At 43.6% G+C, this 18,695-nt stretch overlaps 1 protein-coding gene across 9 annotated transcripts; it reads left to right on the top strand.

The window, feature by feature from the left end:
* The first annotated feature begins 658 nt into the window (after nucleotides 1–658).
* Nucleotides 659–15,198, top strand: LOC123110070 (receptor-like protein kinase HERK 1). Of its 9 annotated transcripts, none has more exons than XM_044530496.1 (11): nucleotides 659–908; nucleotides 986–1,100; nucleotides 4,230–4,318; nucleotides 4,849–4,999; nucleotides 5,356–5,520; nucleotides 5,613–5,868; nucleotides 5,980–6,202; nucleotides 6,304–6,427; nucleotides 10,727–10,942; nucleotides 12,676–12,735; nucleotides 13,939–15,198. In XM_044530496.1, the coding sequence occupies exons 5-11, from the start codon at nucleotides 5,359–5,361 to the stop codon at nucleotides 14,917–14,919; spliced, it is 2,022 nt and encodes a 673-aa protein (XP_044386431.1). In that variant the 5' UTR covers nucleotides 659–908; nucleotides 986–1,100; nucleotides 4,230–4,318; nucleotides 4,849–4,999; nucleotides 5,356–5,358; the 3' UTR covers nucleotides 14,920–15,198. The 9 variants fall into 9 exon arrangements, with proteins under 9 accessions (XP_044386431.1, XP_044386430.1, XP_044386426.1 ...); XM_044530495.1 differs by having other exon boundaries at nucleotides 5,337–5,520; XM_044530491.1 differs by having other exon boundaries at nucleotides 5,321–5,520.
* The last annotated feature ends 3,497 nt before the right edge of the window (nucleotides 15,199–18,695 follow it).

Below are 18,695 nucleotides of genomic sequence, written 5' to 3'. Positions count from 1 at the left end.
TATAGTATCTGTAACTCTTGTACACTCCCTAGAATATAGGATCTGTAACCACAGCCCAGGCCTGCGTGCCGACTCTCTCGGGCACGCCCCTCTCTCTCTCGTGTATAAGTTGTACTCTGTGAGATGATCAATACAAGAAACCAGAGTTAATCTGTTCAACTGTCCAAGCTGTACGTAGTCCTTGTACTCCCTCCGTCCGAAAAAGCTTGTCCCAAGCTTGTCTCTCAAATGGATGTATCTACCACTAAAAAAGCTTGCCCCAAGCTTGACTCTCAAATGGATGTATCTAGCACTAACTTGTTGCTAGATACATCCATTTGAGGGACAAGCTTTTTCGGACGGAGGGAGTACGTTTCTAGGAGATAGATATGGATCTCACATTCCATTACAGATTACAAAGTCTCTGCCCCCACCTGCTTTTTGCTGTCGTGCGCATCCTTGACATACTTTTGCAGTGTAAAACATTATGTTTTTCCAGGCTGCTTCTGCTTGCATCCAACACCCGAATCTGCTAGACAACGACTAAAGTACTAGGCCACTTAGCTTTAGCATCGCATCGTGCTTGGTATAATTTTATCTATGATGACAAGGTGACTCAGCCTTAGCTTTGAATAAAAACTCTGCTTTCACGTTTGGACAAGCTGATTGGTTCGTCCAACTTCTGAATGGGAACAGCTTTGACATGTGTGGACAGAGGCCAACTATTTCAGAATGTTGCGTCCAGCTGGATTCCACCATACCGAATAATCAAACATATCTCCATTATGAGTCCTAATTCTATGTTTGTGCAGGATCAAGATCTCACCCCTTCTCCTTCTCCTTCTCCTTCTCCTTCTCCACAAGACTACGCAACATCTGAAACTCGCCATCACTAAGCAGCACTGCAGCAGGGATGATATCTTCTCCAGGTAATGACAATCTCCTCTATTCTAGGATGATGTCTTCTTAGAATAACCAAGGGTAATTACCATCTCTTCTGTTCTAGGATAAACTCTTCTCAGAATAGCCAAGTGGGGTGTGTCTCCTGTTGCAACTTCACCTTCAGGATCGATTACATCAAATCACAGGACGAACACACGCACGAAAACTGATAGCTGAAGGTACGTCTCGTACCCTTAATTTCCACCTTTTATTTTCTGGTTTTCTCCACGATGTTACAATCTTGCGTAGCCCTGATGCATATATATGCATAAGCACCATCGACCCAACTACACCAAATCCTACACGGACTCTTGACGACTCGCGCGCGCGCGCGCACACACACGTGTGTGTGTGTGTGTGTGTTTTGCTGCTCTCAAAAGATATGATAAATATCAGAATCCTTGCCGACTGATCCATTTATCTTAAAAATTAATAACCCACTCTGAAGCCGTAGGAAATAAGGAACAAACTCATACATTTTATTGGCACATCAAAAGCAGTAAGTAAGCATATAAGATAATTCTTTGCCATGCATCTATCTCACTTGGTGATGCCATCACAGGTATTACACCACTGCAATAGTACGTTCTTCATATAGCTAGTGATAAATCATGGATTTTGGCTTCAGAAATCGATGGGCCCATGGATAGGAAGCATGTTTTGCCTCCACGTTGCACCCTGATACAACACACGCTTCTGCCCACATGGGCGTTTCATCTACCATCTGGCAAAAGGATCAGAATAATCTGAGGAAATATCATCAATCGGATAATAAATTACTCCCGGTCAACTCCGGTGGTGCATCGAGACAAAATTGAAAGTTGCAAGAAGATTTTACTTTATCAACCAATAAAGTACCCTGAACCGAAATAACCCTGACACAGCCAATAAGAACAATCATTATGAATATAGCAAAGAATCAGCCAATACAGTCCAAGAAAAACTTACTTGATATGATTCCCAATAGAATCGCTTGAGATCGCAAAAATAAAGGTTTGAATGTTTCTAGGGTCTAGGCACCAATTGCATAATCTAAAAAGCAATCTAATATCTGCCAACCATACGAAATATCCATGGAGGGACGCAGGTTGTAAGGTTGCTTCCGGGTGAATGCAAGAAAAAGGTGATGGATGATGACGGCGCCAGCGGAATCAACATTGCATCTTCTAGGCTTGGACGGCCAGATCGAGACTCGATACGGCGAGACCGATGCGCTGTCTACGACTCTTGCAAAGCTAGATGTGGAGGAGGGGGGCAACCGAAGAGGAGTAGAGCGGCCCCCGCGGGCGGCCGGCCGCGCCTCCCTTCCTTCCTCGCGCGCGTCACCCTCTCTCCTCCTCCTTCCTGCCGCCGGCGCCGGCGCCCGCCTCGGGCCTGGTCCAGGCGACGTTAGTGGCGGCGGCCCCCGGCCCTTCCCCGTCTAGGGTTTCTCCAGCGCGGGACGGAGCGGCTCCGGGCGGTGTCTTCAGGCGGCAGCGGTCCTGCGCGGCGGCGGGGTGTCCTGTCGCAGGCGGGGGCGAGCTCTGGGCGGCGGCGCGAGCTGGCGGTGCCCGCCCGGCCCAGATCTGGGCCCTTCGGGCTCCATCTGGGTCGGGGCGGGCCGGCGACAGGCGTGGCGTCGGCGTGGCCTTCAGGAGGCGGTGGCGAGCAGCGATGATCGGCGGGGTGTTGGTGGCGTCGAGGCCAGCTTGCTGCAGCATGGCCGGCAGGGCTTAGCGGTCCTGTTTCGGGCCTCACTGGGCCAGGGGTGGCCTGGTATGCCCCGCTGCCGTGTCCGGACGACTACCGCGATGGTGCCGGAGGCGCAGGCCTCCCGCACGACGGCGGTGGAGGTGGTTCCTCCCGCTCTGCCTTGATGTTGTTGCTTCCCCCGCTCGGATCTTCTCTCCAGTCTTCTTGGCCTCGTGGTGGTGTTCGCAGCGAGACAGTGTTGGTGGCGGCGCAACCGTGATGGCGCATAGTTGGGCGGTGGTTTGGCTGCTGGGCTCCGATTGGCTGGTGGGGTTTGGCGTGCGGGAGAAATCCTTGTCGGTTCGTCTGGCTCCGATGCGTTGACACCGGCAGGTGCCACTATCCCTTCTTGGAGGGTGTTGGGAGTAGCTATCCCCCACCTCCCTCCGCGTACTGGGGGAAACCCTAGGACTTGTCTGGGCAGCAGCGTCGTCGGCGTCGCATCCCTTCTTGGAGGTGCTGCTTAGTTTGCGGTAGATCGGAGCCTCGGGCTGTGGTGGTTTGTTTCTGGAGGGCGCAGCGGCCGCGGGTCTTCCGCACTTTGTTGAGCTGCCGCTGTTGGCATTTTTTTCTTTTTCTTTTTCTTTGGGCTTGTTGTGCTGCTCGTCCCAGCATTGCGATGTGTACAATGATGGTTTGCTTTGGAATACAAAGCGGGGGGGGACCCTTTTTCGGTAAGAGGAGTAGAGCTATGAAGGGGATCTTGATTTCCAAGTTGTAGTGCCATGAAGTTAACCTTTATAGATTGAAGGGGAGAGGTCTAGGGATCAGGTTAGTGGAGCAGCGCCTGTTCGGTTGCCTAGATCAAGAAGACTCGTGTAGGGGAAGGGGCTGGATTGGACATTTAAGAGGAAGCAAAGTGACTCGTGGGGAAGGTGTGGGCCTAGGAAGGGGATGTGGCTTCACGAAAGAATCAGATGGCTACCCCTTCCAATGTAAAGGTGCTTAGGCTGGTCACAATGGGCAAGAATATAGTCTAGTAACTTACACACTTCCCTAGACTATGTTACTACATCCACAGTGGGTAGGAACATCTATGGAGTGTCATGCAACAATGTATTTATTAGGTTATAGACTCATTGTTTCTTGGAGTGTGTGATGTTCCGGTAACTTAGCTAGTTACCACAAGCACCTCTCTCTTCATTAAATATGTGACACATAAGCAAAGTTGTATTGGAGTGTGTGATGTTACTCCTAAGTTCCTCCCCATTGTGACCAGCCTTAGATGTGGTGCAAATGTAGTAAATGGCTTAGCAACTCAAGTCACAAATGCATAGGTGCTTAACTTGTTGTAACTAAGCTCGCTTGATGATTTAGCACCTAAACTCTTTCATGCATGGAATAGCTTCCTTCATTTAAGTGTTTTGCCTAGTTTGGTGTGTTTGGCATTGTTTCTTCCTGTGGTCACTAAAATGCTCTCTCTCCTCCTTAATTACTATGCCATGTCATTTTTTCGCGTATGTGGCATGCTTAGCACTTGTACACCGTGGAGCACTGGGAAAGGCCTTATAGTGGAGAAGATATGCAGTCACAGCCTCGGCATGCAATTACTAAGTTCAGCTCTTCTGCTATTACAGTTGGAAACAAAAGCACCGATTGGAACATGGTAGCTGATGTGGCACATTCACTTAGGTGGCATAGCTACATGTTGGGAACATCTACTTAGGTATCCTCTTAACACTAAGCTCCCTAGTTTTAAAGAGCCCACATTTAATTGAGGTCTCCAATTAAATTTTAAAACATGGTGATTATTTTTTAAGAAACCCGACAACACGAACAACGCAACTAAGCGCTCACCAGCCCTTCTAGTATAGTGTAAATTCCATGGAGATTCTGAGGCATAGCTGCATGTTAAGAGAAATTAAAGTAGTGGGGATCATCTACTTAGGTGCACCTAGTTGGCATTGCTGACAATAAACTCTGTTGTCCATGCGAAAAAAAGACAATAAACTCTGCTGGCATTGCGGTTGCAACTTGAAGGTAAACGGCGGTTGCACCAATTTATTCCAAGGACACTCTGCCTTAGCTTTGAACAATGAACTTCTGCGCTGTGCCTTTGACTTACGAATGTAAGAGAATGCTGATTTGTTCAGAGAATAACAGCATGACCTGTCTAGACTCAGCTCAACTATTTCAAAATCTTTCTTCCACCGGGGTCCAGCATAACAAGTAATCAAACTTTTTTTTTCTCAACAGGAGTTGTAGTTATATTTTTTGTGCAGAATGTAGATCTCGTGATTCTCACCTCTCAGAAAGTACCTACACCTAGAGAAACACCCTTCTCCACAGGACTAGGCAACATCTGAAACTCGCCATCTCTACATAGCACTGCAGCGGGCTTCTCCAGGTAATTACCATTGTTTACTTTTGTTCCAGGAAATTATCTTCTCAAGATAGCGAAGTAGTGCTCTCCATGGTCGTGACATCATACGGTTAAGATCCGACCTCCATTTTCATCTTTAGCTATGTTTTCCCGTTGAGAAAATGCAAAAGCTTTTGGGTTTTGTGAAATATATCATGCTAAAGATTAGTGATGTCATTTTTTTCTTAAAGGTGTTTCATTGCAAATTTTATCTAAGAAATAAGTGTATTGTCATGATATTTATTTACTCTGCTCTTCATGATCTGAGTGATATACCCAAGTCTAATAGGCTCATAAATATTGCAGTTTTTCTTGTTTCAAGGTTATTTTGCTTGTAACAGCAAATGGACCACCAAGCCATTATCGCACGAAGTAAACTGGAGTGTATGTTATTTGATGAAAATGTGGAACCAATGCCCCTACCATTATCACTTCTGGAGGATATCACTAGCAGTTTCTCTGAAGACCAAGCCATCGGCTATGGTGGCTTTGCAGTTGTTTATAAGGTATGAATATGATAACTCTTGGCTGCCCTTGTCTTCATCAGAATTCATCTGAAAACTTAAGTTAACGCTGCCAAACCATGCTGCGGTTATAGGGGATGCTTGACAATGGCACAGTTGCTGTGAAGAAGCTTTTCGAAACGTTTTGTATTGACGAGAAGCAATTCAGCGAAGAGATCCATTGTTTAATGAAGGCAAAGCACAAAAATATAGTACGGTTTCTAGGATATTGCTCTAACGCACAAGGGGAAATGGTAGACTACAAGGGAAAGCTCGTCTTGGCAGATGTACGAGAAAGGTTGCTCTGTTTTGAATATCTACGCAATGGAAGTCTTGATAAGAAAATCACTGGTAGGATGATGTGGCACGTATTTTGTTTAAGTCCATATATTTAGCGTTCAATGACTAAGGACTTCAAGTATATCAAGTACTAAACCAATTTTCTCCTCTCCCATTTTGTAGATGCATCTTGTGGACTTGAATGGAGACAACGCTATCAAATTATCATTGGAATTTGTAACGGTTTGTATTATCTTCACCAAAAGCACATAGTTCACTTGGATCTTAAACCCGAAAATATATTATTAGATGACCATATGATGCCAAAAATTACCGATTTTGGTCTTTCGAGGTGCTTCGATGAAAAGCAAACCCGAACTGTAGCTTCAAAGTTGATTGGAACTATGTAAGCTTGCTAGGACTCTTTGAAGCTCATTTTTGTTATGTATGAATGAATATCGATCCCTTTTCCCATTGATTAGTTATATTATATAAATATTCATGCAGGGGATATTTGGCACCAGAATTCTTTGGGGGTAGACAGATCACATTCAAGTCGGACATATATAGTCTTGGTATTATAATCATAGACATACTAACAGGAGAGAAGGGGTATGTTGATGTTGAAAACGTAAGACAAGTTCATTTCAATATTACATTACCTTGTATTATATCATTCTTTTGTTTACACATAGCATAATATCATTTTCGAAAGAAAATAGCAGCGGAAAGCACAAATTATTATCTTCCAAAGAACTAAACATCTTTTCTGCTGGTATCAAGGTAGCCTCAAATTTTCTAAATAACCTCATTTCTTTTGAAATAACAACAATGCATCTGTGCATTACCAGATAATCCCTCCTTTTCAATTTATTAGGTCACTCCTAATGCTTGTAGCATAGCATGATTTTATAGGTAAAAAGTTCATATGGCACTCTTTGTAATGTGGAAAGAGAGCAATTTTAACTTAATCTAAATATAGATCTTTGTAACAAAACCAAGACATCTCATCACTTTGCTCTAACAAAAGAAATTAAATGAGTTGTTTTAGATACAACCCAAAGATATAGTGCACTTGGAGTGCTATATCAGAACATTTATTTTATTGCATTAGATATAGCTTACGATATAGTGCACTGGAACAGCCTTTTCGGCCCATGTAAAAAGTCCAGAATTTTGAGTTTACATGGCCCATTTGCTTTGTGAATAGGTAATCATTAATTAAGGCCACATTAATTATTGGCTAATTTTAGTTCCCAATGTGGCACTAGTGAACAAGCCAATTCATGAAGGAGAGGGATGGACATGCATGATGCATGCATGTGAGAGGGAATTGATGGCTTGACTTGATTAGGCCCTCGGTGATTTTTAAGATAGGCATAATAAAATGAAAAGGAAGGAGTATTACAATTTGGATGTCCCTGGTATTAGAATTGTAACATGTTACCATACACTATAGGAAAGACAGTACGTGTAGATGTTGAGTACAAGAAATACTTGACGAAGGCAAAAATAAACTAGGCATGCACCATGTTGGCAAGGCGGGGTTTATCGAATGTCATCCATCTGGCACTCGTCAAAGCCTTTGTCGAGTGTCAAATGGGACTACTGGTAAAAGAAAGCAGCTGACGTCCAGCCGAAGGAAATGGCGTTGCCACATGTCCCACGGTTTTGTCGAGTACCGCTCAGGAGGAACTCAGCAAATCATTTTTTTTTGAAATGGAGGAGGACCCCGGCATCGGTCATCGGTCGCAGTTGGACCGTGGTCCCTGTGCACTCTGCTCCTTCCTAGTGTCCATGGAAGAACCGGTCCTGCGCGGTCATGCACATTCCCTGCATCGTCGCCCGTTGTCGTGCCCATGCCTGCATCATCAGTCATCGGTCGTCACCGTTGCGCACGCACACACACATAGATAGATAGATGGATGAATGGATAGATATGTAGATACAGAGAGAAGTGGCCGATGGGATGAGTTGTTGTCAGCCGCCACAACCCACCATCTCCCTCCTCTCATCATCGTCGGCCGCCACCAGGGCAACATGGAAATGTTGTCCTTGATGGCTGCCGCCGCCATGCGCTGTTGGTCGCAGCTGTTGCCGGTGGATGAGCAGGGAAAGGGAGAGCAGTGAAAGAAGAGAGCGACATTGAGATAACTGAGAGATGAAAAGGCGGGAGCCGTTCGATTGGTGGGCAAAGGGCAATCGAGATGGTGATATGTGGGGGTGTTGGCCTGGCCAATCAAAACATAGGATGGCTTTGGTGAGCATTAGGATACATAAGATTTTGCCAAGTGCTACAAAAATCCATTTGTATGTTTGATGTCTGACAATAAAATATAGCGTCTATACCGTATACATTTTATATCTTCTATACCTCAATACATTTTCTACATATAATATACTACATATAAGTTGTTTTTTGGAATTTTCATAAATTTTATCTAAAATTTAAATGTCAAAAAGACACTTAATGACTTCAATAGGTCGAACGGACTCAGTAAAATTCTAAATTTGAAATATTAGTTGTAACAGTATGTGCTAAGTGTAGAAAAGTTTCAAGACTAACGGATAAATCAGCGGCTGCTTCGCGTCCAAACCTCACCCGTTCCCTTTGAATCCTAGCTTCTTCCATGGAGATGGTCTGCTTTGTAAGAAGTATATGTGACAACTTCTGCGTAAAATCCTTTTTTATAACAACCTCAAGGGATCATATATTGACACAATTAATGCCAAGTTCCTTGATTTTCAGGCTTTGTTTGAATTTCTGACAATTAATATATCAATAACCGCCATGTTGGTGTCGGAGTCTGAGCTACCCGGTGTTTAGGATTACTGTTATTTCCTTACATAAGTCCTAAACATAGATTAAAGACCACCAATAAGATTTTTAAACCCGTATCTAACGATTATTTTATGTATAAATTTGAATTATATCCATTAAATTCGTAAAAATGCGTTTAATATCTTAAATATAGCAATCGAACCCCAGATTTTTTTTCCAAAATTGACACGATAAATCAATAGTCACTTCAAGCCAATGAGATGAATCAATGGTCACTTCACCTCCAAACAGACTTGCTCCCTCTTGAAACCTAGTTCTTTCCTTAAAGATGATCCAGTTTGTAAGGAGCTTACAAAACAACTTTTATGAAACAATCGCAAATTATTACCACAATCTCTAGGCGTCATATCATGACACATGGCAAGTTTCATGTTTTTCAAATTCAGTTCAATTTTCTGAGAATTAAACCAAAAACCTCTAGGTTGATGGCCTAGTCTTGGCCCCCGGTGTATGGGAGTCATATTCTTTTTTTAACAAGGCCTAAACATAGACTAATGAATACAAGTAGGATTTTTGACCAATTTCTGGCGATTTTCAACTACCCAGAGTTCGCATTGGAATTATATCAATTAAATGCCTACAGAACATGCAAAAAATTCCATGTTATATGTAATGGTGTGTGTTGAGTGTGAGAAATGTTCCAAGGCCAACAGATAAATGAACAGTCACTTTCACCTCCAAATCTGACACTTTCCATGTCAAAAAAGTTCCTTCCTCGGAGATGGTCCAGTTTGTTAGCAGTCCACGTAAAAAAATGTGTGAAACAATCTCAAATTTTTTACATACCTTCTAGGGGCCATGTCATGACACCATGCCAAGTCTCATGATTTCTGAAAATTAAAATGGAAAAAAGCTTCATGTTGGTGGCCTAGTCTTGCCCTCTACTGGTGTATGAGGGTGTTATTTTTTCCTTGCACAAGAGCTAAACATATATTAAAGACTACTACAAGTAGGATTTTCCAATCCTTTTAACCATGATTCCATGTATCCACAATTTGAAATTATATGCATTAAATGCCAAATAATGCACTTAAAGTCTTAAATATAGCAAATGAACCCCCAAACGGCCAAAATTTGACATGTGTGATGCAATGGTGTATGTATAGTGTACCCAAAATTTCAAGGCTAGTGGCTGACTCTACAACCACTTCATGTCCAAACCAGGTTCGTTCCCTTTTGAAACCTAGTTCCTTCCTCGGAGAAGGGTCGTAAAAGAGGGAGGGCAAACAATGGCGGGAAACGGAGGGGAAAGAAATGGGAAGAAATAGATGAGAAAGAAAAGGATGGGGAAAATGGCGGGGGAGAAAGGTGGGAAATAGTGATGGAAGAGAAACGGTGAGAAAGAGCGGAGGAGAAAAATGCCGGGAACTAAAGAAAATAAAATAACACAAATAGAAGAGAAGGAAAAAACTTTGTGCATTAAGAAAGGAGAAGAAAAGAAAAAAAATATTTGCCGAGAACTGAAAATGGGTACTTGGCAAACATCTCCTTCATTTGAAAAAGGAAAAGTAAAATACTTTTTTGCCGGGTGTCTTCTGTCAGGCACCCAAAATTATGAAATTCCATGCACCGAAGATACTGCTCTTTATGGTATTCACACTCAAGAAAAAAAGAACTTAGTTTAGAAATTGAAATACCAAGGAACAAACTCCGAGAGCTTAAATCCAAATATGATAGAGAACTGATATATAATAGGTGACTTTGCAAAATTTGATAAAGAATTAATATTTATTTACTATAGTGGTGAAAGATTCCAAATCAATCAATGGACAGTACGTCTTAGGGGGTGTTTGTTTCCAGGGACTTTTTGGTGTAGGGGCTAGAAAAAGTCCCTAGCAAACCAAACAGGGTGGGACTTTTTGCTAAAAGTCATTAGAAGCACCTCCTTGAGAGTCTTTTTCAAAAAGTCCCAGGGACTAGAGAAACAAACACCACCTTAAAAGGGTAGTATCAGTGCCTCGTGATTAATAACACTAGTGTTAATGGTTGCTAGTACTACTTGTAAAAATGGTCATAAATTTTGAAATATGAGAGGTGGAGATATATGTTACTTCTTTTCATAAGTCATAACACCTGATGGAAATTTAGCAGGTTCTGGAGAGATGGAGATATAGGTTGGAGAAATCACACGGAGATACACAACTGGTACAAGTACAAGTATGCACTGAGATAGCGATAGAGTGCTGTGACTTTAACCCAGCGAAAAGACCAGATATGCAGGATATAATTAATAGGCTTGGTGCAACACAAAATGTGGTTGAATTTGCTGCTGAAACTGGATGTAGTAGTTCATCAGTACCAAAGGTAAGTTCATGCATGGCCGTGTTGAGGCAGCAAAAACAGCAATCTAGCTAGTCAGCTACTGTTTGGCAGTGTGTTGGAATAGTTGGCGTTTTTGTTATTGTGCAGAAGTTGTGTTGTGTTGCAATTTTATTATTTAGTACTCCCTCCGTCCGAAAATACTTGTCATCAAAATGAATAAAAAGGGATGTATCTAGAACTAATATACATCTCGATACATCCCTTTCTATTCATTTTGATAACAACTATTTCCGGATGGAGGGAGTATGTTGCATTTTTTTAAGGATTGGATTTTCTCCTACCTTGCATTCTGTAATTTTGGAGGATTGAACCTTTATGTCTGGGGATGTCAAATAAAAATCATTTATTACTTGGGTTTAAATATAAATAATCCTAAACTTATGTTTTCGAATGGTCTGCAGTAATGCGATAGATATGCTTACTTGATCCTGTCTGTTACAGAGGCAAAATAGTACATTTTTCTGAATGGTTTAATCTTTTCAGAGAAAAATGAAATATTTCTTAAGGCAGCTGGGCCACTGTTTTATTTGAAACAACAATGCGGTCAACTAGCGTGTTCATGTTTAAGTGTATACAGTTTCATCAGGAAAGCTTTGAACCTTTGATCGAAGTCCTTAGATGTGTGTGCAATTGTGTGTGTCCATTTCATGATCATGCAGTCATGCTATGGGGTTTCTCATGTTCACCATACGTTGTGTTCGAATTTGAGTATTGATATTAACACATTACTCTGTAGCTACAGTTCATCATTATTGTATTAACACATTGTTGATTACAGTTGTAGTTTTTAGCATGCCATGGTTATATTATATCTACTTCGTTGGCCTTGATTCTACTTTTGACCAAGACATCTCGTGTAGTGGCTTTCACAACAGTGATTCACTTTAATTTTTCAACGGAAAGGATGTATATAATAATTAGGTGTCATAACTCGGTACTGAGCGGTGCTGTGTGTATGTGTTTAGGTTGGTTCATATGTTGCTAAACTGCTAATGCCTCTCAGGCTTGGCTCACTGGATGCTGACAAGTTACGATCGATTCTTCTGCTCAGCATTCAACTCAAGACTAATTTATATTTCCACAAACTCTTTCTATATTTATAATGAGAATGGATCACGTTTGATACGTGTTTTTTTGTGTGAACTCGAGTGTAGTACACCCGAGTGTAGCCACACCTTTCTGCTTTATAATCTCTACTTGTAAGGGAACAACTTTCTGAACCAGCAGTACATGTGAATATGTCATACAACTTTTACTGTTTTGCAGGCTCTTTATGTACAGTCAGCTATATTGTACTGCTGAAATCTTCCTGTCACTGTAATCTAGTCATATGCTTATTAGAAAATAAAATCCCTCCTTGTAATTTTGCGTTTACATAAACAGAATGTATATATACGCCATTACCAAGTTTCTCGGTGACTGCTTAGTCTGACTATTCATGTTGAGTGCTGTCTTTTGTACCTCTGGTTTGAGTGCAATACTTTTTGGTCAGTACCAATGATTATGAGTCGAACGACTATCCTATGAGTCGCAACCTAACTGTCGACTAGCTTGTTCGACTCGACTAGTTCAATGCTCCAACTTATCCTTCATGGAAATATGATTTTCTGGCCTGATCTTGATGACAAATTGATGCTCCAATGTATTTTGTGCAATAAAAATGTCACTTCTGGTGTGTTTTATAGTGCAAATCTGATTTGTTTTATCTTTTATAGGTTGCTGGTTCGTGGAAAGGGGGCGTGCCTGACCATTGGATACAATTGGCACAGATTCAGGTTGATCCACTTCCCATTCCTTCTAATTTTATTGTATACTGTACTACTCCCTCCGTCCAAAAATATTTGTCATCAAAATGGATAAAAAGAGATGTATCTAGAACTAAAATACATCTAGATACATCCCTTTTTATCCATTTCGATGACAAGTATTTCCGGATGGAGGGAGTATAAGATACATCTTTTTTATCCGTTTTAATGACAAGTATTTTCGGATGGAGGGAGTATGTACTAGGCCTTAGTAGTAGAGTGCTATAGTATTTTTGTACTAGCTACTGCTGAAGTACATGTCGACTAGTCGAGCAGTAGTCTATGAGTCAGGGTACTGATGAATCAGCTCATCGACTCAAAATTCTTGGTATGCACTTGCTGGTTAATTAAAGATGATTGCTGCCTTGATGGACAAACGATTAGACCCAATCAAGGTTTTGGATCCCAAGCAAACCATTTTTCTCGAGGGTCACCGGAATTTACGGTTACCACGGTAACCGCGAAATTCCGAAAAAAAACTCGGACGGAATTTAAAATCAAAATTTGAATTCAAATATTTTTGACGTCGATATAGTTATGTATTTTACTCCTATGTATCACAAACCATTCCTTGGCGTAGTGGTTAGTGTACAGCAGCTTCTGCTTGCTCGTACGCTGTGAGTTCGATCCCTGGTCACTGCAGTAGTTGCGCCTAGTTGCTACCTTTGCCACGGGGACACTATCAGTTATGTTGTAATAGAAGAGATGCCGCCTATTTAACTGGACAGTGAGCGTTTGAATTCAAAATTTTCAAAATATTCGAGATATTTTGCTCGGTATGAGTGTTTCTCGAGGGGTGACGGTAAACGCGGTAAACGCGCGAGATCGCGAAATTCCGCTTGGTACCCAAAACGCTGGACCCAATTATCTCTCTCCAGCACTAACCGCTGAAGTACTGAGCCAACAACCTATTGATCCATAGTGTGTTGCATTTTCTGCTTGCATTTGGTTTAGCAGGCATCATAGATCATACTGGCCCTAGTCTGCAATGCCATCATTATTTATCATGTGCCATTTGATGATTTTTCCCTCCTTATATTCAATGGTTATGTGCCGATTGATAGTTTAAAAATTTTTGAACCCGAGAGTTTAAATAAGAGTGTTGTTTTGATTTGTGAGGCCAGAAAGCAGTTTACATTATTTTTGTTATTATGTTCTCCTATATTTTAAAAGGAAAGGGAGAGCAAGAAGCTGCACATCTCGCTGGCGAAGATCAAGGCTGCCACGGACAACTTCCACGAGCGCAACCTTATTGGCGTCGGCGGGTTCGGGAATGTGTACAAGGGTGCGCTCGGCGATGGCACGCCTGTGGCGGTGAAGCGTGCCATGCTCACCTCGGAGCAAGGGCTGCCGGAGTTCCAGGCGGAGATCGTGCTGCTGTCCAGCATCCGGCACCGGCATGTGGTGTCGCTAATCGGGTACTGCAACGAGCAGGCGGAGATGATACTTGTGTACGAGTACATGCAGAGAGGCTCGCTGCGACAACACCTGTACGGCTCCGGCGAGCCGGCACTGCCGGCACTGTCGTGGAAGCAGCGGCTGGAGATCTGCATCGGGGTGGCGATGGGCGTGCACTACCTGCACGCAGGCTGCTCGGAGAACATCATCCACCGCGACATCAAGTCGACCAACATCCTCCTGGGCGACAGCAACCGCGGCATGATAGCCAAGGTAGCCGACTTCGGGCTGTCGCTCACCGGGCCGTCGTTCGGGCACACGCACGTGAGCACGATTGTGAAGGGGAGCTTCGGGTACCTGGACCCGGAGTACTTCCGGCGGCAGCAGCTTTCGGACCGGTCGGACGTGTACTCGTTCGGCGTGGTGCTGTTCGAGGTGCTATGCGCGCGGCCGGCGCTGAACGTGAGCCTGCCGAGGGAGCAGGTCAGCCTCGCCGATCACGCGCTGCGCTGCCAGAGGAATGGGACCCTGGACGACATCATCGACCCGCTGCTGGCGGGCAAGATCGCGCCGGACTGCCTGAAGAAATTCTCGGAGACGGCGTGGAAATGCTTGTCGGACTACGGCGTGGACCGGCCGTCCATGGGCGACGTGCTGTGGAACCTGGAGTACGCGCTGCAGATGCAGGAGACCTTCGAAAAAGGTATCAGCGAGGGCTTGGATATCCCCGCGCTGCAGATGCTGCAGATGCAGTAGGATATCCCCGCGCTGCAGATGCTGCAGATGCAGGAGGATATCCCCGTGGTGTTCCCGCAGCTCGCCCGCCCAACCGGCCGATGAGGTTCCCTTCATTCATTAGGAGGGAAACAGACAGTGTTGTTGTACCACCAAATATGCATGCATGCATGCAAACGGCCTGTCAGGATGGGTTCAGTGGAAACTGTATGTGCCAGCTACTATGTGTTTTTTAATCTCTACTCCTAAAGCGGGAGTCCGTAGCGGTGATGGTAAGTCGTGGTACGTGGTTCATTTCAATCGCTAATGTTTGCGCCGACGGGTGGGCCCGCCAATTTCCTTTTCCCCGCCTCGTCGATCGACTCGCTCGCTCTGATTCAATTTCCTCTTCTCCTCCAGTGCGAAGCAACCGCAAGCGGCTAAGGTTCCGCTCCGCCGCCGCGTCACACTTCTGTCTTCCGCCATCGCTGCCCAGGTCGCCGTTGGACGCGCCACCCAGGAATTGCACTGCGGACGCGAGACATGGTCGCCCTTGTTCGTTGGTCCGCCTTTGCCTCTGCCCTGACGCCTAGGTCCATGTTGATTAGTGGTCTGCTTCCGGCCGGCCTCCCAGACCAGCTACAACAGTTGAATAGTGGCGGAGCTAGCATTTGACTAGGGTTTACAAACTTTTGGGATTCCACCGTGTCGAGGATCAATCAGACTCACACGTGCTTATCAATTTCCGTACGGGACATAATACATCGTGGGATCCTGCCGGCTGCAATTTTTGTTGAATGTGATGACACTGTCTAGATACATATGTATCTACTAGATACATCTGTATCTAGACAAATCTAATACAAATATTATGAATCAGAGCGAGTATATATATTCTGCAACCACATTATTATGCCTCCAATGAGTGAGACATTCCTTTTAACGGAGAGAACTCAGATCAATATATGTAAGGAGAAAACTATGTTTTTGTCCCCCAAGTTCACCAAAAGTATTGACTTGATCCTCAAGATTTTTTGGTACACAATTGGCCTTCAAGTATCAAAACCGGGTATGTTTTGACCACCTTGACCGGCCAAATTTGATCGAGTTTGACAGGAAAGACAGTACATTCAAAAAACATTCAAAAACAAATTCAAAAAAATATGATTTTCTTTTTGAATCCAATATGCTTAGATATGCAAGGTGTGTGTGTGCCAATTTCATGGTCTTTGGATGCCCGAGGAGCTCGTGGTAAAAAGAAACAAATCTACTCTATGTGAACAGTAAATTCAAAAAATTAGCAAAATTATTCAAAAAAATCTAAAATTGATTGGCGGGTGGGCTTTGTGTGTACAATTTTTTGTTGTGAAATGACATCTGACGAGCTCTAGCCAAAAAAAACAAATTTTGGCTATTATTTTATGAACTCACATTTGTTTGTTTTTTTGCCACGAGCTCCTCTAATGTCCAAAGATGATGCCCACGCCTTGCGCACCAAAGCCAATTGAACCCCAAAAAGATTCAGATTTTTAAAAAACAATTTTGCAATTTGTTTTTCAAATTTACTGTTCACCTAGAGTAGACTTTTTTCCACGGACTCCTGAGTGTCGAGAGACCACGAAAAATGGTACGCACCTTGTACATGTAAGCATATTCGATGCCAATAAATTCAGTTTTTTTTTCGAATTTATCGTTCCTCCGGCCAAACTTGGTCAAAATCTAGGAGATCAAGCCCGATCAAAGTGGTCAAAATCTGGTTTGGACTAAATTGACCCGGTTTTGTGACCTGAAGGACCAAATATGTACCAAAAAATCTTGAGGGACCAAGTCTATACTTTTGAAGAATTTGAGAGACCAAAAACATACTTTTTTCATATGTAAAAGATGAAAAGTCCATCAGCCAGCACTCTGTGCTGGCTGACTTATCTGAGCCAGGATCGGCCCCCTTCTGCACCATTGGATGGCAGCCACGTTAACCATTGGATCAGCCCACACTGCGTCGCCTTGCACCACCGCTTCGTCTCAAATCACAGCGAGAAAAAACCCAGCCGTCCCTGCATCAACGCAGCAGCATACCCCGTAATTCCAGACATGTATTGTGTGTTTAGCTAGAACCATTTTCTATAGGACTTTGCTAAAATCCCGCCGTCCGAAAAATAGCAATAAATCCGCACGACTCCCCCTAATTACCCATGCAGTTATATGCAATGCAAACTTTCCTCGTGTGCGTGCATGTAGACTCTCTTTGTGTTGTACAATAGTTGCATGTAGAAAAAATAAAAAAGCTGATGTCACCAAAGATTTAATTGAAAAATAAAATTCACAATGTTTTGTAGCTTAAACTATCGCTCCGTTGAAAATTTGTTTTAACATAAAAGATTATTCAGGACCAAGCTAAGTAAGTTGCCACGTCTATGATACATAAGTTGTCATCTTATTTATATAGAAATTACCGAGGCATAAAAGTGTGTTGATATCGTTGTTGATTTCCCTTTATTGTGGAACTTCAAAATGTTTTGTAGATCAAACCGTTGGTCCGACTGAAAGATCTCTTTTCACATAAAAAAACGTCTCGAAGAGAGCATTAAAACTATATCCCATGTTGATTTTTTTAGACAACTTTTATTTCGGATCAAAAGTTACCTTTTATGGACTAAGTAAGGTACCACGCATGAGCTACATATGTTACCATGTTATTTACACAGATATTACTGGGACATAAACCTTCTAACCTTTTTATTAGCCCGGGTTAAAATTATTGCGGTGATTGTGCATGAGTTATTACCTATACGATGCGTATAGTGCCAAACTATTCACACAAAAGTTGTTGGGGGTATGCTTTTAAACAACCCCCTCGCCAAAGTTATCAGGACCAAGGCACATACGTTATCAGGTCTGCGATGTGTAAGTTATCATGCTATTCACCCAAAAGTTACCGAGGTGATATTTCATCAACCCCTCCCCCCATGCCAAAGTTATCAGGACCGAGGTACATAAGTTATCAGGTCTGCGATATGTGAGTTACCATGCTATTCATATAAGGGCAGTGCTAACTCTCGACATAGCTCATATCATTTCCTTTTTATGTGCATGTCCATTGTCCACTAATAGTTAGTGTAGAAATATTCTTTTACACTAATACAAATAGTTAATTAAAAAGGTCAAATAGCTTGGTTTGTATTTGGTTTACAACAAGTACATTGTGTCGATCCTGAGACCATACTTTGAATCTGAACATGGGAATGAATATTCAACAACTTGGGATATAGACCTCGCCTCGCGGCCCAGACACGATACCGATGGTAGACGATGGTATTATATACCTGATAATTTGTTTACAAAGACACGACAAAAAAAGTAGTTCAAACATAACCCCAGTAACTTCAGTGTAAAAACCATGATAAGTTATGTACTGGAGGCGGCAGCGATGCAGCCCGGCTTGGCTGCGGTCCGGCAGCCCTGCGGCGGCGGCCGGCGGCAGGCGTGGTGACGGCGCTGCTCCTTCGCGGCGGGGCGGCGTGGTGGTGCTGGGTTGCTGTCGACGCGCCCCCGGCCTAGATCTGGGCCCGACGGGCCCCATCTGGGCCCTAGTGGGCCAGCCCCCCGGCGTGGTCTCGTTGTCTGCGGCGCCGTGAGGAGGAGGAGCGGCTCGGACATGGGGCGTCGGCGCCGATGGCGTGCCGGCAGCAGCGCGAAGGTGGGAGCTTTACGGGCCCACGAGGGCTCAACCGGGCCTGTGGGCCTACGGGCCTGGTGTGCTCCTGCTATTGTGTCCGGACGGCTACCGTCGCTGACGGTGGAGGTGGGGCCCTCCCATG

The sequence above is a fragment of the Triticum aestivum genome, chromosome 5B, assembly GCF_018294505.1.
Source record: "Triticum aestivum cultivar Chinese Spring chromosome 5B, IWGSC CS RefSeq v2.1, whole genome shotgun sequence".
NCBI lineage: Eukaryota > Viridiplantae > Streptophyta > Magnoliopsida > Poales > Poaceae > Triticum > Triticum aestivum.
The sequence above is the reverse complement of the archived record's forward strand: the minus strand, read 5'-3'. Positions and strand labels throughout refer to the sequence as shown.